At 65.1% G+C, this 25,822-nt stretch overlaps 5 protein-coding genes across 5 annotated transcripts; 3 read left to right on the top strand and 2 right to left on the bottom strand.

Moving 5' to 3' along the window:
- The first annotated feature begins 3,872 nt into the window (after positions 1–3,872).
- EMIHUDRAFT_370049 (hypothetical protein) lies at positions 3,873–4,550 on the top strand. Its single transcript, XM_005769607.1, is given in 2 exon segments — positions 3,873–4,485; positions 4,500–4,550. 1 exon segment carries the CDS (start codon positions 3,887–3,889, stop codon positions 4,274–4,276), a length of 390 nt encoding a protein of 129 aa, XP_005769664.1. The 5' UTR covers positions 3,873–3,886; the 3' UTR covers positions 4,277–4,485; positions 4,500–4,550.
- Positions 4,551–6,872: 2,322 nt separating this feature from the next.
- On the bottom strand, positions 6,873–7,640 carry EMIHUDRAFT_118641 (hypothetical protein; the record flags this gene model as incomplete). The annotated part of the gene is made up of 2 exons (XM_005769606.1): positions 6,873–7,385; positions 7,557–7,640. 2 exons carry the CDS (start codon positions 7,638–7,640, stop codon positions 6,873–6,875), a joined length of 597 nt encoding a protein of 198 aa, XP_005769663.1.
- EMIHUDRAFT_244241 (hypothetical protein) lies at positions 7,639–8,679 on the top strand (the record flags this gene model as incomplete). The annotated part of the gene is made up of 2 exons (XM_005769605.1): positions 7,639–8,458; positions 8,579–8,679. The coding sequence occupies 2 exons, from the start codon at positions 7,639–7,641 to the stop codon at positions 8,677–8,679; spliced, it is 921 nt and encodes a 306-aa protein (XP_005769662.1).
- Positions 8,680–10,121: 1,442 nt separating this feature from the next.
- EMIHUDRAFT_445249 (hypothetical protein) lies at positions 10,122–11,942 on the bottom strand. The gene is made up of 8 exons (XM_005769604.1): positions 11,751–11,942; positions 11,602–11,683; positions 11,437–11,529; positions 11,104–11,319; positions 10,659–11,033; positions 10,519–10,584; positions 10,391–10,443; positions 10,122–10,315 (listed from the first exon to the last, which is right to left on the bottom strand). Exons 1-8 carry the CDS (start codon positions 11,915–11,917, stop codon positions 10,126–10,128), a joined length of 1,242 nt encoding a protein of 413 aa, XP_005769661.1. The 5' UTR covers positions 11,918–11,942; the 3' UTR covers positions 10,122–10,125.
- Positions 11,943–20,099: 8,157 nt separating this feature from the next.
- On the top strand, positions 20,100–23,142 carry EMIHUDRAFT_470309 (hypothetical protein). The gene is made up of 8 exons (XM_005769603.1): positions 20,100–20,338; positions 20,441–20,474; positions 20,709–20,789; positions 20,933–20,977; positions 21,109–21,287; positions 21,388–21,760; positions 21,892–21,955; positions 22,070–23,142. Exons 1-8 carry the CDS (start codon positions 20,127–20,129, stop codon positions 23,056–23,058), a joined length of 1,977 nt encoding a protein of 658 aa, XP_005769660.1. The 5' UTR covers positions 20,100–20,126; the 3' UTR covers positions 23,059–23,142.
- The last annotated feature ends 2,680 nt before the right edge of the window (positions 23,143–25,822 follow it).

The raw sequence follows: 25,822 nt of genomic DNA, 5'->3' as shown, positions 1-25,822 counted from the left end.
ACGTCGTGCCTCGCCTACCGCGCGATGCATTGGGGCCTATGAAGGGGTGAGCCCTGCCTGCGCGTCGCCTGCACTGTGAAAGTTCAGAATTCACCATCTGAGCCGGCAGGGAGTCGTGTGTGAGAGAGAGGGAGAGAGAGGTGAGCAGTAACAGGGGCCTGTCATGTGTGTGTGTGTGTGTGTGTGTGTGTGTGTGTGTGTGTGTGTGTGTGTGTGCGCGCGCGCGCGCGCGGTAGGAGGGCCGCCCTGAACGACCACAATGGTGAGCGCGTCCGAGCACCGAAGGCGAAGCGCCAGCAGCTTCGCAAAGAATTTAAGAAACACAACTCCCTCTCGCAAAAGAATTTTACAAAAGAATTTGTCTTTCAACCGGCCCGGCCCGCCCTGGCCCTCCCGCCGCCGCCGCACCCAGATGCTGAAGCCTCTCGGGTGGCCCAGGCCTGAGGCCCGCACCGCCTCGCGCTCCCGCCCTGCAGCGACCCGACCCCTCCCTGACCGCCCCCGAAAGCGAAGCCCGCGCCCTCCGCGGCCACCCAACCGATTCTGACTCTGACCCCAGGGCTTAGGCGGCCCGCCATGAAATCTAGCCGTGTGGCGTCCGGGTCCCACAGCGGGTTTTCACGTAATAAAGACACACAAAAACACAAGTCTCACAACCCCGGACCCAAGCACCGGCACGATTGTCGATTCACGCAAAAACACAATCCCGGGCCCAAGACGCACGAAACGCACGTGGCACAAGGACAAGCACAGACCGTAAACACGTCAGAATTCGTTTGTGGGCCAGCGGGACGCATCCTGGCACTGCCTGGCCCATCTATGACAGCGGTGACCTACTATGAGCCTGGGAAGTCCCATTCCTGACCATTAAAGTCTGCTCGATCCCGCGGTCAGCTCGATCCGGGGGGGTGGGAGGGGGGGTATGGTCCTGTTGGCCGGAGGCGACGTCCCACGCGGGTGGGGGGGTATGGTCGCAGCGCCGGATCCGTGACGACCATACCTTACCCCCCTCAAACCTCGAATCCAGCGTAGAGGGCGTCGTGTAGCCCTCCTTTTGGTGTAATATATTTTTGAGAGCGCCTTCGTTGTTAATAGTACAAACCCAATGGTCCTCTGCGAGCGGTCCTTCGTCGCAGTCGCGCACACGCACACGCCACGCCGCACCGCGCGCCCGCCCACCGCCCCGCCCAGGCGGGAAAGAGATGGGGAGATGGGACAGCAAAGGAGGAGCACGAGCACGTATGGGAGGGTTCAGTAATGCGTCACGCTGCCCGGCGTTTCTCACTTTCCGGGACAGCCCCGCCCTTTCGAGGCGGGAAAGTGACGGCTACCCCGTACGCACCTGTCGCTCTACTCGACGCCGACCGCCCATTCCCCCCTCCTCGTTCCCCCCTCGAATTCTCCGGACCCCGACAAGCCGCCCGACGTTGGGCCTCTGCCCTGCACGCCCCCGCCCCTCTGCCCCTCGCACACACCCAGGCCCGACATGCACATACAAGACAAACCCGGCGTCCTGCTCTCAAAAGAAAAGAAAACAATGGGAAGGAGGAGACCAGCGGGGGAGACTCCCCGCCTATGCAACACCCCAGAGAGGGGCTGCCATCGCCGAAGCTGTGCCTAAGCATAACTCCCAAACCCGCAGCGGCCCGGGGGGCCTTGGGGGCAGCCTGCCGGACCGCTGTTGCACGGGGCCAAGCACCAGAAGATGAGTGTAGTTGATGGATCGGGCTGTCGACCGTGCCTCCCCTCTTCTCGCCAGAGTGGGACCTACGCCGCGCCGGGTAGGGGGCGCGCCCGGTCCTCGACGGAGCCGCGCGCCCCAAACGACCCAGGCGGCGAGTAGTCGTCGTCGAACCTTCGACGCGTAGTCGCCCGTGGTCAGCGCCCCTCCTCCCTCGCCCGTCCCTATTCGTATTGCACCCGAGGCGCCCGCGGCATCTCGCCGCCCATCTTCGGCCACGCGTTGTAGTCGAAGATGGCGGCGTTGCGCCTCGCGACGATGGTCGAGTGCACTTGCAGGAAGCGCTTGCGCTCGCTACTGACCCGCCATCGTTCGCTATCGGAGGCTGCCTTAGCGGCCTTGATGTCGAAGTTGGTGTTGAACCACGTCGCCGCCTCGTGCCCGATGCCGCCACGCGTGCTCGCCGCCCACGTCATAAAGTCGCAGTTTTTGGCGTCGCACGCCGCTGCCTTGGCCTTCCGCTTCGTCGCCTCGGCGTAGTCGGTGGCTAGGTGCTTGCCGCTCGCCAGCGGGCGCAGCCTGTCGTGGTGCACCGCGGTGACGCACGTGCCGTCGTACACCACGGCGCGTGCCGACTCTGCATAGTTGCCGAAGACGCCGTCGCCCCGCTGGTACGGGTTGGTGTCCGGATCGTGCGCCCGCGTCGGGTCCCTGCAGCCGAGCCTCACCTCCATGACCTTTGCCGAGGCGCCGAAGGCGCGGGCGATGTCCGTGACGTGGGTGTTGAGGGATGCGTGCCCCGTGGCCAACCAGCCGCCGTAGTTGCACCCGTCCCAGTGCGTGCCACTGAGGTGCTCGAAGAGCGACAGCGTGCGTGGCACTCGCGCTTCGCCGATGTCGCACGGGACGCATCCTGGTAGCCTCGCGCGGTGGTAGATGCACACCGAGTTAGGGCCCACGCCGACGCAGCGCGTGGCGAGGGTGATGGCGCCCTTGGGGTGGTTGAGTAGCCCTGCGCCTCGTGGAGCCACGCCTGGTCGTGCAGCTCGACGGCTTTGTGGACGACGTCGATGCCGAGCACCGCGCCCGCCCCGAGTTGCTTCGTCGCGCGGAAGTGCGCTCGCGTCGCCAGGCGGAGAGGGGGGCGGCGGAGGAGGGCCTCGTCCCTTTCGCTTCCGTCGCTCTCGTCGTCGACGAGGTTGATCACATGCCCGGGCCAAAGGCGGGGCGGCGGTGGCGTTGGCGGTGACGGCAAGGAGGGAGGGTCTGGAGGTGGGGAGGGGCGCGGCGAAGGGGAGGGTGGTGGTAGGGAAGACGGCAGAGGAGGGGGCGGCGGCGGCGAAGGTGGCGGGGAGGGCGGCGGTGGCGGCGGGGGAGGCAAAGGCGAGGGAGAGGGGCTTGGTAGCGGAGGGGAGAGCGGCGGCAGCCACGGGGAAGGCGGAGAGGGTGGCGGCGGGGAGGGCGGCGGCAGCGGGGGCGGTGGCGTAGCCGGAGGCGACGGAGAGGGAGGTGGCGAGGGGGAGGGCGGCGGAGAGGGGGGCGGCGTGGGGGAGGGCGGTGGAGAGGGCGGTGGTGGGGGGAGTGGCGGCGTAGCGGAGGGCGGTGGAGGGGGGGGCGGCGGATAGGAGGGGGGCGGGGCGGGGGGCGGCGGAGGCGGGGGCAGCGGGGAGGGGGGCGGCGGAAAGGAGGATATATTTTCGTTCCGCTTCTCCCTCGGGCTGTTCCATCTTCCCATCTCCTTCCAACTCAGGCGAGGCAGGGGATGCAGTGACGTGACACACACACACACACACACACACACACACACACACACACACACACACACACACACACACACACACACACACACACACACACACACACACACACACACACACACACACACACACACACACACACACACACACACACACACACACACACACACACACACACACACACACACACACACACACACACACACACACACTACTGTGCGCTGAGTTGGCAGGATCGGCAACTGGGGTCCGTTCTGACTAGTACATGTAACACGTTCTGGCCCTCGCCATTCTGATCATTCCTGGAACATTCTCGGACCGACCCAGGTGGCCGGCCGGGTAAAACCCGGGTATATACCCGAGAATTCTCAGGTATCCCCGAAAAATACCCGAAGCGGAGCATGAGGAGCCACTCGTGACCTTTGAGGACGCGGGGGACGTGCTGGGCATGGTGGAGGCGCCGCTGCTCGTGCCGGACGGTTTCAAGGTTGTCGCGGCCTCGCCGACGGAGGAGCAGCTCGACCCGACCAACCCGGCCAGCGACGCGCTCATCGAGCAGCGCATCATGGTCCGCTTCGAGCACTACGGCTGGTGCGTGGGCACGGTTACGGCCAAGGTGAACGACGGCCGGCGCACGATCGAGCGTGACCGCGTCAACTTCGTCGCCAAGTTCGACGTTGACAACGGCGCGGCGACGGACCTCTCGCTCGAGTCGTCGATGTACGACGGCTCGCCGTCGGCAGAGTACGAGTCGTGGCTGCTGTTCGAGCCTGTTCTGGCGCCGACGGAGGCGGCGGCCCTGGCAGCGGCGGCCGGCGGCGCAATCGTCGCCGTGTGAAGAGGTCGGACCGGCTGGGGCCGGGCGGTGGGCGGTGGGCTGCCTTGGCGCTTGGGGGGATGGGCTGTGGCACGGTCCGAGTCGTAGGGCCGGTGCCGCCTGGATGCCGTTCTGATCATTCCTGCGACCTTTGTAGGGATCCCTAGTCTTCCGTCCGAGGTCGGGCTGAGGGAGGACTGATGAGCCGCGTCACTGTCCCTGTGCCTGTGTCTCGCGCCTTGCGGGGGGGGAGCGGAAAGGAGGAACCTCTTCCCAAGAGCACCACTCTTGGAGCGCCGCCACTACCACCCAGAGCGCTGCAAGCAGCGCCGGGCAATGACGGCTTACCCCGCCCTCTGTCTGCTGCTAGTGCCGAGAGAGAGGCTCCGGGTCTCAGCGCCTCAGGCGGGCCCAGCGGCCGGTGTTCTGAACGTTCTGAGAACGCATTCCGAGCCTTGCCATTCTGATCATTCCCCTTACCTTGCCAACTCAGACTGTGCGAGCCGCCCTGAACCACAGAATTTGCGGCGTTTTTTTCTGCATCTCATATCGTGCATATCTCTGCCGCCGTCATGCTCGCCCTCGCTCTTCTCGCGACGCCCTCGCACGCCGCCTCTCGCGCGGCCGCCCCAGCTACCTTCAAGCCCATCGGCGCCGCGGCCGATGCCGAGCTGGATCCGATCAAGGGCTCGGGCTCCACGAGCAACACGACGGGCTGCACGACCGCCGCGGCTCTCTCTCTCCAAGATCGAGGCCGACGAGACGGCCACAAACGTGTGCGACTCTCTGCTCTCTACAGCATCCCTTGCTAGCCGCCCTACCCACCTCCCTTCCCGCCTGTCCCTGCTCCGCCGCCCGTCCCTGCGCCGCCCTCCACCCACTCTCGCCCCCCCTTCGCCCCGCCCTCGCTCCCCGCTCCCACACCGTCGGCCCCGTTTCCACATCGCGACCAAGATCGGCGACCCCTCACTCGAGGAGAGCTTCACGAACGCCACGGCCCTCTCACAGATCGACGGTCCCTGCTCTTTCTCCACCCTTGGGCGGCCGTGCTGGCGCTGCTCCTCGCAGCATGCCTTGAGCCGCTGCTGCGTGGGCAGGTCAAGAACGTGGAGGGCCGCAGCCACGCAGCGATCTCCGTACCCTTGCTCTCCAGCGCGTGCGCTCTCCGAGTCGGCTTTGTGACCCTCTTCTTCTTGAAGGGCGTATGCGGCAACCCAGCGGCGCCGCTCCAGACCGTCAACGTCAGCAGCCCGTGCTCGCTCACCGACGGCGGCTCGTGCGCTCCGTCGCCAAAATTGCCTGCAGATCATGCGTGGCAAAGATGGTTGGTTCGCGAGCGGCCACAGCCTTGGAACTGGCCGGCATCATGCCCCTCACCCTACCCACCGGGACCTATTGACCGGCCGTGCCTCGACCATCGGATTGATGCTGAACGTGGCTGGTACTGTGCACGCCATGCGCGCTGTCGCACGCACTCAAATGAGTCCTCCAAGACATACAAGAGCAGTCGCCTAGCAATGACGGCGTGGCCTCCGTGCAGCCTTCCGGAGGACCGTGCACAACTGCTATCAGATGTCATAGCAGGTCGCGTAACCTTGTCCTCCCGCAACGACTTTGCGTGGCTCCTCGCTGCGGTGGACGTCCGCGGCGCCGCAGTCGAGGTCGGCGTGGCAGACGGAGAGTTTTCCTCTATGGTGCTCGCTGGCTGGCGTGGCTGCACGCAATACACCCAGGTGGATCCATGGTTCGACAAGGTCACTGCTGCACAGCGCTTTGGAAAGAACGCCAAATTGGTCACCATGACGGACCAGAGTCACCTTGGATCGCAGCTCTGCTCGGTGAGGACACACTTTCGCCACGCGCGCTACAGCGGCAAGGTGCGTCAGCTGCGAATGCTATCGGCAGACGCGGCAGCGCACATAACGGACTCGTCGCTCGCCTTTGTATACATCGATGGCGACCATTACTTCCGTGGTGTGCAAGAAGACCTGCGCATGTACTGGCCAAAGCTTCGCCCGGGAGGCCTGATCGCCGGTCATGACTTTGAGTGGCCGTGGCTGACAAACGGTGGTCCAGACACTTGGCGGGCGAGCAGAACGGGCGGGGTGAAGGCGGCACTCGAGCAATTCGTACGCGATCAAGGGCTCACCTATCACGTCACACACCGCATGGTCCACCCGGGATGCTGCCCATCATGGTACCTATTCAAGCCGCAGGCGTGAGATGTGAGATGTCCCTGGTATATCTGGCTCGCGATGGGACTGAGAGGCAGAAGGAGCATGCCGCGGGAGCGCTCAGCAACATGATTGCAGCACCTGCCACTCGCGAGGGCGTCGTTGAGGCTTACGACCCTCACCCGCCAAGGCAGGTGTGCACTCTGCTAGTACTTGCTTGTGTGCTCACACCACGACTACACTGTGCTGGGTGGGTGCCCGAGCATGATGTATGTGCGCGTCTGTGCGTGTGTGGGACAGACGTTGTTGTCCTATGCGCGGGGCGTAACCACAGCCGATCGCGTGAACAGCGTCGAAAGCCCGCCGATTTTGATCACAGACGCGAGATTTGTTATACCAAAAGGAGGGCTACACGACGCCCTCTACGCTGGGGTGCCGGCGCCCTACTGGGCGCCCCCCGCTCCCTTCCCCTCAGAGCCCCCCATCCCACTAGCATTCCCCCGCGGTCCCTCGCGGTCGCGCGACGCCGCACCAATGGCGCGCTGTGCCTCGTCCGCGAGCGCCACCCAGAGCTGCACCGACAGTCGCTGCAGCGCAAACGGCATCCATTCGCGCGCCGACCACGACGTCTGGTCGTACTGCCACCACGTGAGCTTCCGGCCCGCCACCTCAGCCACCCGCATCAGCAGCTCCTCCACCCCCGCGCTCATTGCGCCGAACTCCTCGAAGAGCAACGCCTCCACATGGCACTTCCCCTCTGCGTCCGTGTACTGGCCCTTGACAGCCTCAACCGTCCCGGTCCCCGTCCGCGGATCCCACCGTCCCACCCTCCCACCCCTGTCCCCGCCCTCCACGCCCAGAACCGTCTCGCGGGCGCGTGGCAGCGTGTTGCCGCAAGCGACGAACGCCCCCATGCGCCCCGCCCCCGAGGGGTCCGACGGCACACCGGCAAAGATCTTTGCACGCCATCGACCAGCGATTTCACCGCGTCGCCCAGCGCATCCCTCTCTCCCTGCGCTCGTACCCTTGCGCTGCCGCCGTATGGCTCGACTCTCATGGCGCACCCTCGCGCTGCTTTGTGTTGTGCGCGCTTCGGCTGCATCCGGCACACTTGGACGGAGTCGCACCCGCTGGAGCTCCAGCGAGTCGGCAGACAGCACCAGGGCTCCAAGCTCCGACGACACAGGGGTCGCTCCGGCATCGATCTGCATGCTGACAATGATTGGACCTGCTGTGGCGAAGAAATATGCCTCGCAGGTCGCTTCGCAGCGCTGCTATGCTGGCCGGCACGGCTACCGCATCTTCGCGCAGTGGTTGGACGATTCAAAGCCAGCGGCTCAAACTGCAAAACCCGCGGCCATCCTTGCTCGCCTACGAGACGAGAGCTGCAGGTGGGTGATCTATTTCGACGCCGACGTGTATCTGGTCAACCACGAGCGCCCGCTTTCCGAGTGGCTCGACGACGCGAGTGAGCTGGTGATGACCGACCACCACCAGATCATGAACAACGGCGCGATCTTCGTGCGTCGCACGCCACGTATGCTCGAGTTCCTGCTGCCCCTATGGATCAAGCTGACGATGGCTTACACCTGGTCATGCACCGATAATGGCTCGCTGATGGAGGTGATCGCGCGTGGCTACGCTCTCGGCCCTGGAGGGAATTCGTCGTGCCCGAGGCGCCCCGCGAACGTGGCGTTTCCGTGCTACCAATCTGTCTTCACCAAGGCCTTCGGGCCTGTGCCCGGGAGAGGAGGATCTCGAGGCCGAGCCGGTCTCAAGCTGGTTGCGCCAGCGGACGGCTTCAATAATCACGGCTGTATGTCACCTGTGGTAGACTGCTCTTCCCCCGTCGCGCGCAAGTTGATGGCGAGTAGGTACCAACGCGAGTGGACGCTGGACGACGTCTTCGTGCCGCCCAAGATCCGCAAGAGACAGGGCCTACCACCTATGTTTGGGCTACACTCGAAGGCCTCCAATCCTTTCCCGGACCGTGCCATGCGCAGTATCCTGCAGCCGGCGAACGTCACATGTGCAGAGTTGGTGTCTCTCGCGCCGCTGCCGGCGAACGTCACCCGAGCTCCTGTCTCTCGCAGAAGCGAAGGGGCCACTCGCCCTCCCCGCGACCGCAGCCACGATTACCCCGCGTGAGGCCGCGTTGCGTTGTGTACCAAAATCCACCAGTGTGGTGTGTGGGATTTCGCGCAATCGCTTGACTCTGAAAAGCTCGCTATGTACCTTTCTGTATTCTGAGCGCTGTGGTCGCCGCAGACTGGCTCCAACTTGACGGCAGCATGGAGACGTGAATCGTGAATCGTGATGCCTTCATGTGCTGCCGTCAAGTCGAAATCGACATGCAGCTTGTAAGCAGCTTGATGGTTTGCCCGAAAAGGTATGAGTTCACAATGGTGGGAGGCCAACCTCTAGCCATGTGAACCAAAAAAGAAAAGAATATATTCTCAAAGCCAGTCAGAGCACCGTCCAAAGGCGGGTGCTGTCGACTAAGGGACAATCTTGTCTGTCGGCAGCCGAACTTGTGATGCGGTTCAAAAGAATTTAAACAAAAGAACTCTCTCTCACAGCAGATAGGCTCGACACAGGTGCGAACTGGCGCGTGCTAGACAAAAAGAATTTTCGAAACCAAAAAACCGATGTGAAAGGACGGCGTGGCGGCGCCGCAAGCGCGTTCGGTCATGCGCGCCCCGAGGCCGCCGTCGTGGGTGCAGCGAGGCGCGAGTCGGAAGGCCGCGACCGTCAAGTGGTCATTTCCTACAATCGCTGTGAACCCAGCCACGTGAACGGCGGCTCTCGATCGAGGAGCGTGACGAGGTGGTCGCGGCGCTCGTGGCGGAGTTCAAGGCGGGGGAGCGGAAGGAGTTGTGCGGCATGCCGGGCGTGGGGTCCGGGCGTGGTCTGCTCCGTTCCCAGGGTGGGAGGATTGCGTGAGGGAGGGGCGGCTGCTCCTCTGGGAGGAGGACCTGGAGGAGTTGCGGAGCGGTGCTGGCGGGGGAGGGGGCGGGAAGTCCCGCCACGAACGCCGGCGGGGGGCGCGGCGGGAGCGACGGGGGGGCGAGGGGATGGAGTCGGAAGATGATGGGGATGGTCCTGCTCTCGGCGAGCACCACGGTGCTCGCGGATTCGACCATCCGCCTTCTGACTGCGAATCCGACGGCGGCTTCTGTGAGGACGACGGCTTCACTAATAGAATTTTACAACAAATTAGAAGCCGTCGTCCGCGCCTGTTGTGTGAATCGTGCGTGTGGCTCCGTGTGCGAGAGAGTGTTGTAAAATTCTTTTCGCACACTTTTCGAGGGAAAATGTGGGAGACCTCCCGCGGGGCACGCTCAAGTAGATGCAACGACGCGCGGTGTGCGCACGCAGCACCCTCTTCGTCTCCCCTCTGCCTCAACCCTTCCCAATCTAGGACCCCAGCGCTGGCCGCCCGCCAGCTGGCCGGCGCGCGCGCGAGAGACGCCTCGAGCAGGCAACTACGGCCACGGCGCCTCTGCTGAGCATAATCCCCCTCCCTAGAAAGCCCCAATCACTGGACCCAGACCCGTGGGGATCGCCGACGCGGCAAACGCCTCCCACCCCTCCTCCCTGGCGGGTCGCTGGCGCCCCTGCTCATGTTCATGTGAATTGCTCAAGATGCTTGGCGTCTGTGTGCTGTGGCGTCTGCCGTGAGTGCGGCCGCCGAAGTCAAACATGCTCCTGCGCCGCCTCCGCCGAGGCCGCCGCCTCCACCGCGTCCACCGAGACCGTCGCCTCGCCTCCAGTGCCGTCGCCCGCGGTGGTTGCCGTCGCAGAGCTGCGGCGGCTGATCTTGAGGAAGAGCCGGCTGCCGTGCTCGGCGATGCTGGCCGAGAGGCGGCTCACGCTTGCGACGCTGGTGCTGCCCTCGCCAATGCCACCGGAAATGAGGTCCCCTGCTTCGGCGATGCTGCCCGAGACGAGGAGCTCCGCCCGCGACCGAGCGGGAGTCGCGCCGAGGTCCTTTGCCAGAAGCGCGAGCGACACCTGCGGACCGGAGCGCCCTGGCTGGTGAGTACCGCCGATGCGCAAGGCGAGATGTGGGGGAGACAAAGCGCGCGCCGGGTGGTGGCGCCCCGGGAAGCACGAGCGCGCGAGGTCCTTGTAGAGTCCGTCGGCGATGAGCTCCTGAAGGGCACGCGTATGGGGGGGGCGATTAAGCGCCTAGATTGAGTGCATCATGACCCAACCCCAGCCCGCTCCTGCGGGGTGACTTCGAAAAACTTCGAGAAGAGGCAGCCACCGCGGTCCGGGTCGTTCTCGTGCGCCATGACGATCTTCAGCTTGTCTTTGCGCGCCTGCTTGACCTGCTCGGCCAGCCGCTCGTCGCTGAAGCTGTCCTCGTTGAGGTAGAGCAGCATGTGGGTCGCTGGCCCGGGCGCCTCGGCGGTGGAGACGGTGAGACCGGCAAAAGTGGTGGCAATCTCTTCAGCCAAGAGCTGTGCGCCCGCGTTGGCCGGCGAGGCCCAGAGCATGGTCTCCTTGGCAAAGGCGAGCGGCTGGCTCTCGGGCTCGCCCGGCACGCAGAGCGGGAGGGAGGTCTGGTTCACGTAGTTGGGCGAGCAGAGCAGCACCGCCTGTGGTTCAAGGGTGCCGGGGCTGAGGTCTCGGGAGGGGCGAGAAGGCTGCGGCTGTGTCCCGCTGCGCCTCGACGATGGTCTTGAGCGAGACGCGCTGGAACTCCTGGATTCGCATGTAGATGGTGTGCGCCCAGCCCTTTTCAAAGATGTCCGGCTGCAGGTCCTCGGGGCACTCGCCGCGCAGCGCCTGCAGCGTCGCGCCGCCCTTTGCAGGGTCCGCCTCTTGGACGAGGACGATCGGCTTGTCCATCTCGAGCGACGAGCGGATCTCGCGGAGGCAGTTCTGGTGGCACGCAAGCAGGCGGGCGGTGAGCCGTGGGGAGTGTCGAGGGGCGCAGCAGACTCGGGTGCGTTGAGAGCCAGACGATCCCGAGCGCGGGACAGGGCGGCGAGAGCGCGCCTTGGAGCGGAAGTAGCCACACGAGAGGAAGAAGAGGATCATTTGCGAGTGCTGGATGTACTCCTCCAGCGACCCAATATCCTTGAGATCATCTACCTGTGCGCACACTCCGCGGTGCGTCAGAAGGGCTGTGTGTAGCTAAAGCAGCGCGGCTGAGCCTGTGCGCGCGTCGAGAAAGATCTTGAGGCCCGGCACCAGAAGCTGGAGCTCGCTCTTGATGTTTCCGACGGCGTCTTGACCGGTCGACCTGCATGGTTAGGGGGTTGGAGTTGGATGCGGCCTGGCTTGATCACCCTCCTAGCTGCGCGACGCACCAGATGTGCGAGAGGAACAGGTGCCACGTGATGCCGGTCCCGATGCTCAGCTCGGGGGGCTGCTTGGTCGAGACGAGACGCACTGTGGGGACCTTGGCGACGCGGCGGGCGGCGACGACGGCACCGATTAAGAAGACCACGAGCGCAAAAACGACGAGGACGATCATCGTGTCCACGATCGCATTGAGCTTGCCAAAGCCGAGGACATCGGCGGGGTCGGCTTCCTGGTACCGCTCCTCGATGCCGAGGAAGATGGTGGTCCAGTTGGTGCCGAGGAAGAGGAGGAGGAGCGCGAGGCTCGTGGCGACGGCTAGAAAGTTGTCCTCGACCCGCTTGTACGGCCGCACGGCGGAAAGTATGAAGCCGTAGCACGAGCAGACGAGGGTCGCCACCACGAGGCGAAGAAAGGCGTTCTTCTCGGGGATCAGCAGCACGAAACCCGTGAGCACGAGCTTGCGCGCCAGCTCGACCGCCTCCCACCAGTACCAGGTCTTCTCGTACTCCCGGTGGAGGAAGGCGGTGGCACGCGTCAGAGCGTTCGGCGACTTGGCCTGCAGCGGCTTGTAGCAGGCGGCGAGGAGCGACGTGAAGAGGACCAGCGAGCCGACGGGCCAGAGGACGATGAAGCCGATGGCGAGATTCTTGATCGACTCGTGATCGTCGGTGCCGCACTCGACGCTCGCGTCCTGCCGCATGTAGGAGACCTGCTCCAGGGGCTCGTTCGGCGGAGAGATGGTGTAGGCCTATCAGCAGCACACTGCCTGAGGGGCGGCGTGAGCAACGGCAGTCATCGGCTGGAGGCGCCTGACACGACCACGAGCGGAAGATGGAGGCGCTGATGGAGGGCACGAAGCAGAAAATGAGCACCAAGCCGGCGGGCGTGAGGTCGAGGAGGCCGAGGGCCGCCTCCGCCCACAGCTTTGGGCGCGGTGACGCGGTTCGCCAGTAGTAGAGCCGCAGCGCAATTCCCGTTCCCATCAGCAGGGCGATGAACCCCGTCCACAAAGTGCAGCGCCTCCAGGTAGAGGCTGCAGCCGCTCGAGATGTAGAACATGCGGGAGATCTTCTTGCCGTCGAGCGTCGCGCCCTCCCCGCTGCTCCGGACCGAGAGGAGCATGTCGCCGCTGCACGCGACGTTGCTGCTAAAGGCAAGGCGGGCGCCCGGCGGGACGTAGACGCTCGCGTTGCGGCCCTGGTCCACGGCCATGTTGATCTCGTCCCGGATGTCTTGAGGCGTGCGGGCGAGGGCCTCGCCGGGGACGAGCGGGGGCAGCGGCGGTGGCGGCAGCTGCGGCGGCGACGGCGGCGGCGACGGCGCCAATGGCGGCGGGGAGGGCGGCGCAAACGGTACAACAAAAGACCTCCGCTCCTCGGACCCAGAGGCAACGGTGAGGCCCTCTTGCCCGAGGCCCGACCAGCTAGCGCCTTGCCAGCCGTCGCCGTACGAGTCGTACATGTGGAGCTCGCACTCGACGCCGGGCGAGAGGGAGACGCCGTACTCGGCCTGGAAGTCTGGGCAGAGCCCACACTCGTCTAAGCCGGTGTAGGGCGCCGACGAGAGGACATCCTCACGAGGTGAACCGCAGCGGAGGTCCCAGCTCACCTCGCTAGGGTACGATCCCGGCGTCGTGGTGATGGTGTAGTATGCGAGCGGGTACGAGGGCGGAGGCGGCCGCGGCAGCGGCGGCGACTGCTCTTGGCAGTCGGGGCAAGGCTCGGGCGACGGCTCGGGCGACGGCTCGGGCGACGGCTCGGGCGACGGCTCGGGCGACGGCTCGGGCGACGGCTCGGGCGACGGCTCGGGCGATGGCTCGGGCGACGGCTCGGGCGACGGCGACAGAGCACAACTACCACAGCTGTTAGGGCAGCTCTCGAGGATAATGTCCAATTCAGCCGGACTGTAGGCGCACCCAGCCCGAGCCACGGGGAGGGCGGAGAGCAGCAGCAGCAAAGCCACCAAGCCGCGACTCTTGCTCAGGAGAGGACGGACCGCCTTGCTGGCTCGCTGCCCCGAGGCTGCACCGGAGCGCGGCGCCCGCTGCCCCAGCAGCAGCCAGCAGGCGCCGCACGGTTGGAGGAGCAGCACCGCCGCAGAGGCGCAGCACCACCAGCGGAGGGAGGGTACGTACGAGGGCGGAGACGGAGGTGGCAGCGCCGGCGGCACGGGGCGGACGGCCAGCTGCGGGAAGCGGCGGCGGCCGTCTGCGGATGGGGTTTGGTCGAGGAAGAGTGGTGGTGGGGTCTCGCGCCAGACGAGTGAGGCGGTCATTTTCATGCCGGCTCGCCCGAGCAGCACGGAGGCCCCAGCGAGGCCAGCCTCAACAAGCTTCCGCACCATCCCGGGCTTCCCAGCGTCGGCGGGCCGCAACTTGGGCGACGTGTCGTTCACGGGCAGGACGGTGTCGCGCCCCCGAGCGATGATCCCCGTCCTGTTGCTGTAGACGGGACCGACAAAGTCGATCTCGGGCTCGCCCTTGCGCTCCGTGCTGTTGCGCGAGGCTGGGACGGTCTCCAAGTCGGCCTCGCCCTACACGCAAACACACAGGCAATCCGTCAGCGGGCTACAACGGCTCGCACACAGAAACAGCCGAGGGCCGCTCACCGGCTGCTTCTCGTAAACGTCCTTGATGATGGACGCCGGCGGCTGGCCAATCAGGTGCAACGGCTCGCCCACCGCCTCGTTGACGTCGTCCATCAGTGCTTCCAACGAGCGCCCCTCGTCGTGCCCGCCCTGAACAGCGCTGTGGGTCACGAGCTGGCGCGGTGCGGGTACTAGCAAGCGCGAGCGAGCAAGCACCGGGTGGTCGGCGGGCACGCTGTCCGAAGAGGCGATGGCAGCAAACGAATTGCTGGTGTCGTCGCCGCCAATCTCGCAGAAGCCGTTAAGCGATGCCAGCGCGATCGGCGTTGTGACTGCGGGAAAGGAAGTCGGGGACTCGTGCCACCGCGAGGAGAGAAGCGCGGAGGTGGCAGAGTACGAGGAGAGCGCAAACGCGGTTCCGAGGCAGAGCAGCGCGAGGATGCCAAAGAGGCGGAGCAAGTAGGAGGGGCAGAACTTGGGCCAAGAGAACCAGCCGGAGGCAGAGACGGAGCCCTCCGGCGTGGTAATCGTGGTCGTCTCGACGTTGGCCGTCGCGCCCTGAACAGGAGGGCGGGAGACTGGCGGATGAGCGGCGAGCGGGGGAGGAGGCCGCATGTATGCAGGCGGCGAGCACCGAGTCTGTGGTCGACGGCGTGGAGCCGCGGGGCACCTTGCCGGTGCCGCCGAGGATGCCCTCGTTGCCGTCCATTCCGATCAGGGCCCCGAACCGGTTGTTGCCGCCGACCGGGGCGATGCTCTTGGTGCGGACGATCGGGGCGGACGCGCCCTTGCGCCCCTTCTTGCGGCGCGGGTTCGACGGGGTGGTCCTGTCGGGGATGCCCTGGGCGCACGCGCAAGCGGTGGGTGCGTCAATAGTTGAGGCTCTGCAACTACAACCGCAGCGTGCGAGGCGCTCACCGCCGGGGCGAGCTTCTCCGCTGGCGGAGACTCCTTGGCCGAGACGGTCCAGTCGGCGTCGCCCTACGTGCAATGAAAGCGGGGTGCAAGTGAAGGAGTGGGTTGGCAGACGCGCGGCGCAGAGTGCGCGGCGCTCGCCGCTGGAAGCTCCTTGATCGACGGCAGCGGCGCGCCGCCGGCGGTGACCGGCTCGAGAGCCGGCGCGTCTTCGGTGACCGGCTTGAGAGCTTGCGCGTTTGTGGTGACGCCGGTTGGGGCCGTCTTCGGGTCGGTCGGGCGGTCGGGCCGTCTTCGGGCCTTTGAGTTGCGGCGCCACATCACCGTGCCGATGGCGCCGCAGGCGATGGCGAGGAGGATGAGCACGATTGCGGGCATGAGAAGCGGCGAGCAGCTCACGAGCGAGGACGCCGTCGAGGCGACGGCGGGCGAGAAGGCCGAGGACGCCGCGGAGGCGACGCCGGATGAGAAGTCAGAGGACGCCGCCGAGGCGACGGAGGCTGCCGAGGCGACGGCAGACGAGAAGGACGAGGCCACCGCCGTCGGGCTAGGCACGGCGGGCGCGCAGTGGCCGAAGGCGGGCATGCAGACGAGGAGCAGCCACCGGAGGGCGCCCTCGGCCTTCGTGTAGCCGCCCCGCACGCAGTCGGCCGCCGCCTTGAGGCCGGCGCGGCCGCCGGCGCCGCATGTGCCAGCGCCGGCGCCGCACGTGCCAACGGCGAATGGCGCCTTGCCGGACGTGGTCTGCGGCTCGCGGCGCCGGTCCGGCGACTTGCAAGGCGGCGTCTGCGGCCCGCCGCGCGGCTTCGGTCGCCGGTGCGAGCCGCGGCCGCGGCCCTTTGCCTTGCCAGACTTGCGCCTGCCCTTTGCCTTGCCAAACTTGGGGTTGTTGCGGCAGCGCATGGCCTTGCGCCGGCACTTCCTCGAGCGCCGCGACTGCAAGTCCGCCCACTTCTCCCGTTGCTCGGCAATGAGATCGAGCGCGGCCTTCGCCTTCTTGAGCCGCCCCTCCCAGTGCTCGCGCTCCTTGGCGGCCTCGGCCTCAGCCTGCCCCGCGCCCGCGACCGCGCCAAGGGGCTTGGGCGCCACGGGCGCAATGCCGCCGGAGGTGGGGACTCCCGGCGACGGCGACTTCTTGCCGTCGGCGGGCGTAGCCTGGTAGCTGACGCTCTCGCCCAGCCGGCGGACTGCAGCCTCGACGCCGTCCACGTAGCCCGGTCCGGAGCCGCTGCGGGGCGACGCGGGCCCGCTCTTCCCCGCCGCCATCGGCGTGGGCAGGCCCGGGTAGTAGGTGGTGTCCTGCAAGCGCGATAGGGGCACACGGGAAGGGAGATTATTACCGGTGTATTACCGGTGGGAGAGCGAGGAGTGCCAGGAGAGAATGCGGCGCGCTCACCGCTGGGTCGGGCGTGTTGGAAACGGTCTTGGCCGGCTTCTCGACCTCCTTGGCAGCCTCCTCGGCGACGGCCTCCTCGGCGACGGGCGCCACGGCGACGGGCGCCTCCTGGGAGGCGGACACCTCGGCGGCGGTGGACTTGATGGTCGCCTCCTCGGTGGCGGACTCCTCGGCGACGACGGCCTCGTCGGAGGCGGCTTCCCCGGCGACGGCCTCCTCCTTCACGACGACGTCGTCGTTGACGCCGCACGCCTGCGTGAGGGAGAAACGTAAATGTAAATGTTTGGAGACGGGGACACCGCAGGGACAATGCCGATCCTGGCGTGCGCGTGCGCACCTCAGCTCCGAGCGAAGGCGGCAGCGTCAGGCTCGCGCGGCGGCGCTGATACCACTCCTCATACTCCGCACTGGAAGCGAAGTAGCCACCGACCTTGACGGAAGCCGTTGGCCCGAGCTCGGTCTGAACCTGGGCCCCCTCCGCGAAACAAAAGCTGATTGGCACCTTTGCGAGGCTCCGATGGAACACGTGGGGGTTGTCGAACCAGACCCCCTTTGTTGATCTCACAACCAAGAAAGCCGACTCGCCCTCGCTCTCATTGAAGTCGACCATGTAGCGCCTCTCTCGGCGCGCGTCCTGCAGAGCACATAAAAGCAACCATAAAAGCAACCATCAAATAACTATTAAGATTGAGGCGCCCAGTACAGCGCTGCAGCTGCTGCACCAACTTCTGCAGATTGCGCATTCTTACTATCGACTACTGCATATCACGCTAGTACGGTCGATTACTGCGGACTACTGCTGCGGACTACTGCTGCGGACTACTGCGCATTGTTACTGTCGACTGAAGCTGATTACACGCTATTACTGCATCAATTAAAACTAATGACTATTGATTATTAAGAGGCGCCCAGTACAGCGCTACAGCTGCTGCACCAATTTGTGCGACTACCACTGCGCATTACTATTACTGTCGGCTGCTGCTGATTAAAGGCTGTTACTATGGACTACTGCATATCAATGACCATTGATTATTATTACATATTAATGACCATTGATTATTATGAGGCGCCCAGTACAGCGCAGCTGCTGCACCAATTTGTGCGACTACTGCTGCGATATACTGCAGCGGACTACTGCGCATTATTACTGTCGGCTGCTGATTACACGCTGTTACTGTGGACTACTGCATGCTATCAATTACATATTAATGACCATTGATTATTATGAGCGCTGCAGCTGTTGCACCAACTTGTGCGACTACTGCTGCAGACTGCGCATTGTTACTGTCGACTACTGCGGATTTCACGCTAGTACGGTCGATTACTGCAGATAAACGACTGCGGACTGAGTACTATGATGATCTCGGGGAAGCTCTCAGGCAATGATCAGGTTGAAGAGGCCAGCCAGCGCCATCTTGGTACTTAGAAGTCACAGGCGCACGAGACGTGGAGGGCGTACCATGTGTGATCGGCTGAGAATGAGTGCCTGTAGAAATTAGCCATCGGCACGAGCGTGGAGTGCATGAATGAGTAACTACCACAGCCGAAGTTTGTGAACGAGTGAGAATGAATGACTAAGTAACTCGGCATCGGCGCATGAGATGTGCGTGGAGAGTGTACCCTGTTAATGGGTGAGAACGAATGATTAAGTAGGAAGTAGTCATAGGCGCACGAGCGTGGAGGGCGCAACCTGTCAATGACGAGTGAAATTGAATGACATCTACCACAGCCGCGGCTTTTGAATGAGTGAGAATGAATGATTAAGTAGTAATTAGTCATAGGCGCCCTGTTACTGAGAATGGCTAACTGCCACAGACTTGACACGTGTGACTAAATTGTGATTAGTCCCTAATAGTAAATTGTGATTAGTCCCTAATTAGACGGGAGAGCGTTCCGCGTTAATGAGTGAGGGCGTATTTACGCAATCCTGTGTCGGTCTCGGCTGGATCTCGGGTAGATCTCGGAACCTCTGCGCGTGCAGCGGCAGCGCAGCGGAAGGAACACGCCTACGCAATCACAACCGTGTGAAAGAGAGTCAAAGAAGATGTCCTTTGTTTATGAGGGATCATGCGGGCTATGAAGGCATATAATAAAATCTCGGGCAATCTCGGGCAACCTCGCCTAAAAAGACAGAAAGAAATCAACGCGCCCGCGTGCCGCAGCAGGAGAGGAGACTGGGCTTCTTGACTTGACCGGGAAGGTTCGAGCCTGAGAGAGTAGAGCTGCGCCTACGGGCAGCACGCCGCGGCGTGAGCGTCGCAACGACAACGTGATAGCTGCCGACACACTCTCACGCGTCCACGGCGCTCGGACTGGAGCCGGGCGGCGAGCGAGCGAGCGGGCGTTGGCCGGCAGAGCACCTACGGGCAGCACGCCGCGGCGTTAGCGTCGCGACGACCGGCACACTCTCTCGTGTCCTCGGCGCTCGGACTGGAGCCGGGCAGCGATTGGCAAGCAAGCGGGCTGCGTCGCTCTCTCGCCGGAAAAGAGTGGGGGCTATCGGGCGGGTTCGCTCGGTGTATGGGTGGGAAACGAGCTGCAGCGGCCGCGTCTCGCGGCTCCTCGATGGCAGCAGCCTCACCTGCGAACGCGAGGTGGCAGGCATTGTGAGGCCGAGAGGGGCGTAGCCGCTCGGGCGCCAAGCGAAGCGCATCGCATGGTGGGAGCGGAGAGGGAGCGGCGGGTTGCGCGAGCGAGATGCGTCGCGCCGCTCGGGCGTGCAGCTCCCCGCGGCCATATGTGCGTCGATACGGCGGGGCCAGCGCGAGCGGAACGGGAAAGGCGAGGGACCTGGCGACGTCGAGGGGAACCGTCGGCCTGGGTGGAGGGGAACGTGCCGAGCTGTATGTAGGCTGCGATCAAAAAGAGCGCCTTCGGCACTACTCTCTCGAGGTCTCGCGGATCTTATAAATCAGCCGAACGGTATTTGTATTCAGCGGGGCACGCGCGGAACGGAATACGTGCCGACTGTGTATAACACTCGTGTCCTGCTGTCAAAAGCTCAAGAGTCAAGACAGGGACGTAGAGCTCTACATGCAAGTACCCCTCAAATTTTCTCTTCGGCTCGCTCCGCTCGCTTCTGTGCGCAAGAGCCGGGCCTCGCACGCCTGACGCCGGCGGCTCCTGGCCCTACTCTATGCAGAGAACCCAGCCGGGGCGGCCGCCGTAGCTCTCGGCCCAAACGTAGCCGTTTCCGTTCACCTCCGCTGCTCAATGTTTGACGGCTCGAACCCGTGAAGCTTCCCCGTGCGCGGGTTACCCCGCACACGGGTCAGCCTGCCAGCCACGTATCCACGCAAGCGTGGTCCGCGTGCATGGCATACAGGCGTCCGCCAGACAGCGCAGAACAGCAAACCAGTCGGTACCTGGGTCCTGTTATACTCTGCTCGGCCACTTTGCTCGGCACATTGTCCAGTCTCGCCCATCCACCCGAGCGTTGCAGCTTCAGTGCCTGTCACATGAGAGCAGCACTGCGACGTCCCAGATGACCAACTCCAGCACCGGCCTCCGGCGGCCCTCTGTGCTGCTGGTCATTGTCGACGACCTCCGGCCTGACCTCGGCGCATACGGCCGCGAATGGGCGAGGACGCCGCACATCGACGCTCTATCGAGACGCAGCGTGACCTTCACCAACGCCCACGCCGCGGTGGCAAACTGCAACCCGTCGCGTGCCGCGCTTCTCACCGGCCGTACACCGTGCACCAGCCGTCAGATGCGCAAACTGCACTCACTCCTCACTCAGCATTTGAGACTGCTGCTTCTCGACCCACAATTCATTTGTGGCTGCTCTCACCGCAGGCACCAGACGGGCGTCGTCGACCTCTTCACTCATGCGACTCAGCCTAGACGCGAGACGCTCACCCGTGTAGCACTCTGCAGCTGTAGCTCGGCTCGGACTACAAACTCTGCCTGCGGGACGAACACACACACACACACACACACACACACACACACACACACACACACACACACACACACACACACACACACACACACACACACGCGCGCGCGCCGACCCTCATCACAGCTCACAAGCGCTCAGACAGCACACCCAGCCGCACTGCAGGTGCGCGATCACATCCCCGATGTCGTCACGCTGCCGCAGCGCTTCCGCCGCGCCGGCTACCTCGCGGTCTCCCATGGCAAGGTCGTCCACTAGCAGCTACAGTACTCTCGCCTCCGAAACCCGGACTACGGCGACCAAAAAAAGAAAGCCGCCACGTCGTCTTCCACCAGGAGCTTTAATTCGTTCGTGCGTTCGTTAGTTAATAAAAAGAAAGCTGCGAGCAGGTCTTCCACCAGGAGCTCGACGACGTGGCCTCGTGGTCGACCCAGGTGCGATCTCGGGCAAACCTCGGGCATCCTCGGGCAACCTCGGGCAACTTCGGGCAAACCTCGGGCAAACCTCGGGCAGCCTCGGGCAAAGCCCCTGCTCTCTTCTCGACGCCGTGCCCTCGTCGACGCAGGACGAGTTTGCCGACAACATGACCTGCCGCGGGGTGCGAGGGCCGTGCGCCGCAGGCGTCGGCTGGCAGTACAACGGCTACCGCCTCCGCCACTCGCCAACGGCGGAGTGGCGGGCGCCGCTGTTCGAGAGGGGAGCAGGGACGAACATCGCCGACGGACGGATTAAATGGTTGACACAGTGACGAGTGAGTGAATGACTAACTCCACCAGGACGGGGCGGCACACCGACGAGCGGTCATTAATGCATCAGTTCGTGATTAGTGAATTCCTGCCACCAGGACGGGGCGGCACACCGACGAGCAGATCGCGGCTCGCGCCGTCGACGCCATAAGCGCGCTGACGTCGCCCTTGCAGCGGAGGCCGTGGCTACTCGCCGTCGGCTTCATCCGCCCGCACCTCCCCTTTATCGCGCCGGAGCCCTTCTGGGTAGCGGCCGAGCGCTCGCCGCCGCCGCTGCCCGCCCGCACCGTCCCGCCCGCAAACGCGTCGCTGCTGACCGGCCGCTCGCTGCAAGAGGGGCTGACTGAGATCTACGGCAACTACGGCCAGCGGCTGGCGGAGCGGCGGAGGCCGCGCTTGTCGGCGGGTGGCGGGCTTGGGCGCAAGCTGGCGCTCGGGTACTCCGCGGCGGTCTCCTTCGTCGACTCGCAGGTGGGCCATTCTCAATTAAGGCTGAGGAGTGATTAATTACGATTGCTTAGTTATTAATCAAGAGGTTGAGTAAGTGTGAACGAAGGTTGGAGTAGTCACTATTAAGGTGGGTTGCTTCCTACGGCTCGTAGGTGGGCCGCGTGGTGGCGGCGCTGGACGCGTCTCCCGCCGCAGGCGACGAGATTGCGGGAGATTGTGGGAGATTGTGGGAGATTGTGGGAGATGCGTCTCCCGCCGCAGGCGACGAGATTGCGGGAGATTGTGGGAGATTGTGGGAGATTGTGGGAGATTGTGCGTCTCCCGCCGCAGGCGCCGCCCTCGTGGCGCTGCTGGGCGACCACGGGTGGAAGCTTGGCGAGCTGGGCGGGTGGGGCAAGCACTCGCTCGCGACGCATGACACGCACGTCCCTCTCCTCCTCGCCGGCCACCGCCAGCTTCCGGCGGGGGCAGCCGTCGGCACCCCCTGCTCTCTTCTCGACGTCTTCCCAACGCTCATCGCCGCCGCCGCGCTGCCGCCCGACCCGTCGGATTCCGCCCTCGCCGGCCGCTCGCTCCTGCTCTCCGCGGAGCAAGGCGCCGCCTCCCGGCCTGCTCCAGCGCGGGGCGGCCGCCGCCTCTCTCCTCGCCCGGCACCGCCGCGCCAAAAGAAGCCGCGCCGGCACGGGCAAGCGAGCCCCCCTCGGCAGCCGAGAGCCGCCAGGGTGCCGGGCCGAGGCGCAGCGACGCAAACACCCGTGCGAACACCCGCGCGGACAGCCACCGGCCGACTCCACCCCGCATGGCACCCCTCGCCGACACTCCCCCCGCGCCGCCGCGTAAACGGCTCGAACGGCCGCGCCGCCGGCCGCGCCGCCGGCCGCGCCGCCGGCCGCGCCGTCTTCTCGCTGTGGCAATTTGGGCACGATTGGGACGTCCGCTCGTCGCCCTGTATCGGCCACGCCGTTCGCACGAGTGAGTGGACCCTCGTGCAGTGGGTGCACGAGCCGCTGCGCTGCACGCGGCACCGCTGCTCGTGGCCCGCCGGAGACTACGTCGCCGCGTGGCGCTCTCTCCGCCGCGCCGCGCCGCACGACCGGTGCGCTCGGCACGCCGACCTCTTCCGCGGCGCGCCGGCCACCGCGCACGCAATCGGAGCCGAGCCAGACGCGGCCAATCTGATCCGGCACTACCCGGCGGTGGCAGCGCGCCTTCGCGCTCTGCTCGCGGCCCACTTGGGCGTCCCCGCCAGCCACGTCGGGCCTTCCTTGCGTACCTCCAGGCCGCCCGGCAGCCGAGGGGGGAGCGCGTCCAGGCCTTAGTTCCTTTTGCAACACTCGGGCGGACCTGACGGCATACAGCATATGGCCCTATGCGTGTGTGCTGAGAAAGTATGTTTGAAGTTCAGGCCCCCCGAGACTGCAAAGAGGCCCCCCCCCCCCCCCCCCGCGCGGCGCCCCGCCCCCATCCTCGGCGGGCATCGCCCTGAGACAGTGCTGCGAGAGTTGAGATTCCCCGATAGCGCGTGCCCCGATGATGGCATGAACCATGATACCTCTTCACTGCGCATCCAGCGAAAAAAATCTTTTTCGAGGTCAACCCGTGCGGCAGGTGGCTTGCTTTGGCTCGCTGCCACCGCGGTGGGTCACCAAGAGCTTCTCCGCGTGCGGCGTCATCACCACGCGACGCGCTCGCCACGCCTCACCCGGGCAAAAGGAACGACCGCGCGCCGCCGCCGCCCGCCTCGCCGCGCCGCGCCGCGCCGCGCCGCGCCTCGCCGCGCCGCGCCTCGCCTCGCCTTGCAGCAGCGCACGCGCACACGCACCCGCGCGCCCGCGCTCGCTCCGCGAGAGCGAAGCAACCCTCCACCCGAGTTTCGAGCCGGGAGCCAAAAGGTCCCGGCTCGAACCGCGAACCGGTTCGACCACCGCCGCTGGCGGTTCTGCAAAGGCAGTCAGGGGCAGTGCCTCATATAACGTGAAATAGTGCGAGCGCGCGAGATACTCACCCGACCCACCGTGCCCTCGCGAAGAAGATCTCGCGCCGCGCGCTCTCGCACACGCCGCCCGAGAGCACTCCCACCCCCGCCGCCCTCGCAAGCTCACAGGTTGATTTGAGGAGAAGCAGCTGGGGGAGGTCAAAGCGGGAGAAGGCGGCACGGCGGCGGCGGCGCGCCCCCCCCCCATCCCCACGCCTCCGGGTCGTGCGTACCGCCTCCGGGCGTGAGTGTCCCCCAGCGTCTGCTCCAGCAGTCGCTCCGGTAATCAGGCCGAGAGTACCAGGGAGGAGGGGAGAAGAGCCCAGGGTGGGGAGAGGAGAAGAGCCTAGGGAGGGGGGAGGAGAAGAGCCCAAGGCGGCCTCCCTCTCCCTCCCCTCCCACCAGGCCTCCCTCTCCCTCTCCTCCCACCGGGCCTCCCTCTCCCCCTCCTCCCGCCAAGCACCGACAGTCTCGAGGGGCCAGCCGCTGGGGGAACCACCTCCTGAGAAGGGGGGGTGGACGTACGCCAGCGGCACGAGGGCTTCAGCCACACAACTACCATGGGAACGCGACCCACACAAAGCACCAAAGTTAGGCATATCCCCCGGCGCAGTGTCCCCCGCCCTATGTGTCGCCGTTCGTCGGGGCACGCTATCCTGTGCAGTCAGGGCAAGTGGGGGCGGGGCGGAGTGCCCAGGAGCGTGCTCCTGGGATTTCTCCTCCCAGTCCGGGGGTGCGTCGAACCTTCCATCACCCTGTCGGAAGCGGCGTGCCGGTGGAGGCACGTCCGGGTTTTGGAAGTAAAGATATATTACTTTTCACTGCGCATCCAGCCATATGTGGCAAGCTACCTGAGCTGACGATAGCGCTCGCAACGCGCGCGGCGATCTATTCGCAGCCACTGCCGGAAGCTGGCTTGCCGGGCGTGCCCGCGTCCGCTGGCAGCGAAACTGGGCCGCCGTCAGATCCCTCCTCAACGCACAGCGTCTTCCAGCACCCCATCCCGCCCTCCGACTCGGGCTTGCAGGCGGCCATGTCGTACCCAGTCGGGTTTGGGCGTGTGCCAATGTAAGCTGGGTTCGCCGTCTCCGCCGAGTACGGTGGGCTTTGCCGCGAGAACTTGTTGCCCAGGTATGGATAGGCGTCGCAGGGTGTCGGCTCTCCCAGGAAGCACCCCTCGTTATATGAACCTGGTCCCATTTCAGACTGGCAGTACGTATGGAAGGACTTGTCGTTGTGGCCGGAGTCGCCAAAGGAGTGGGTGCTGTGGTGCTGCTTCAGAGGCTTGGTCGCCCCGTTGCCTTGCGCATACATGCAGACGCCATGGAAGGAGCCGTCTCCGGGAGGGAACCCCATTGGGGCGGGGGGCACTCCCATCTCTCCTGTGTACGGGTGGTGACTGTCTCTAGTCTCGGAGGGGGGCTTGAAGCTAAGAATATTTTATTTTCGGTTTCGTGTGGCTAATACTTGCCTTTCGGGGAGGGGCCTCGGGAAAGGCGAGCGCAGTGGCGCGCGCCCTACGTAAACCCCTCCTCCCCGAGGCAGCGAGTAGGCAGCGAGAGGAGGTCTCGAGCGCCTATATGTCAGTGTGCGAAGGGCGGTGGCCAGTGCGCGGGCGAGGGGGGCGGGCGGGCGGGCGGGCGGGCGGGCGGGTGGGGTCCTCCGGCCTCACTCCCCCCTCTTCCCAATCCTTCCTTGGCTCTGCGCCCCCGCCCCGCGAAAAAGAAAACGTTTGCGTCTCCAGTAGTTACGACGCCGGGCACCGTCCGCGCGAATCTCAGCTCCCCTCTCCAGCGCCGGCGCGCGCTTTTGGCATACCAACAGGAGGGCTACACGACGCCCTCAATTCTGGGGTGCCGGCGCTTTCGCTGCTGACGCTTCTGCGGCAGATATGCTCGGCCTATATAGCGCGGCTCTCTCGGCCTCGCGCCAGTGTCAGGTTTTCGGCCCTCGCGACGCGATCCTCTTGGTCGATCCGCAAAACTGTTTTATGGAGAACCGCACCGTGAACGGTGCGGTGGAGGCGGCGTACCCGCTCGATGGCGCCGACGTCAACCCGGGCGCCACGGGCCAGAGCAATTTCAGCCACTATGACGCGCGGCGCATCG

Source organism: Emiliania huxleyi (assembly GCF_000372725.1).
Source record: "Emiliania huxleyi CCMP1516 unplaced genomic scaffold EMIHUscaffold_414, whole genome shotgun sequence".
Classification (NCBI taxonomy): Eukaryota; Haptophyta; order Isochrysidales; family Noelaerhabdaceae; genus Emiliania; species Emiliania huxleyi.
This window is presented reverse-complemented; position numbering and strand designations above follow the sequence as displayed.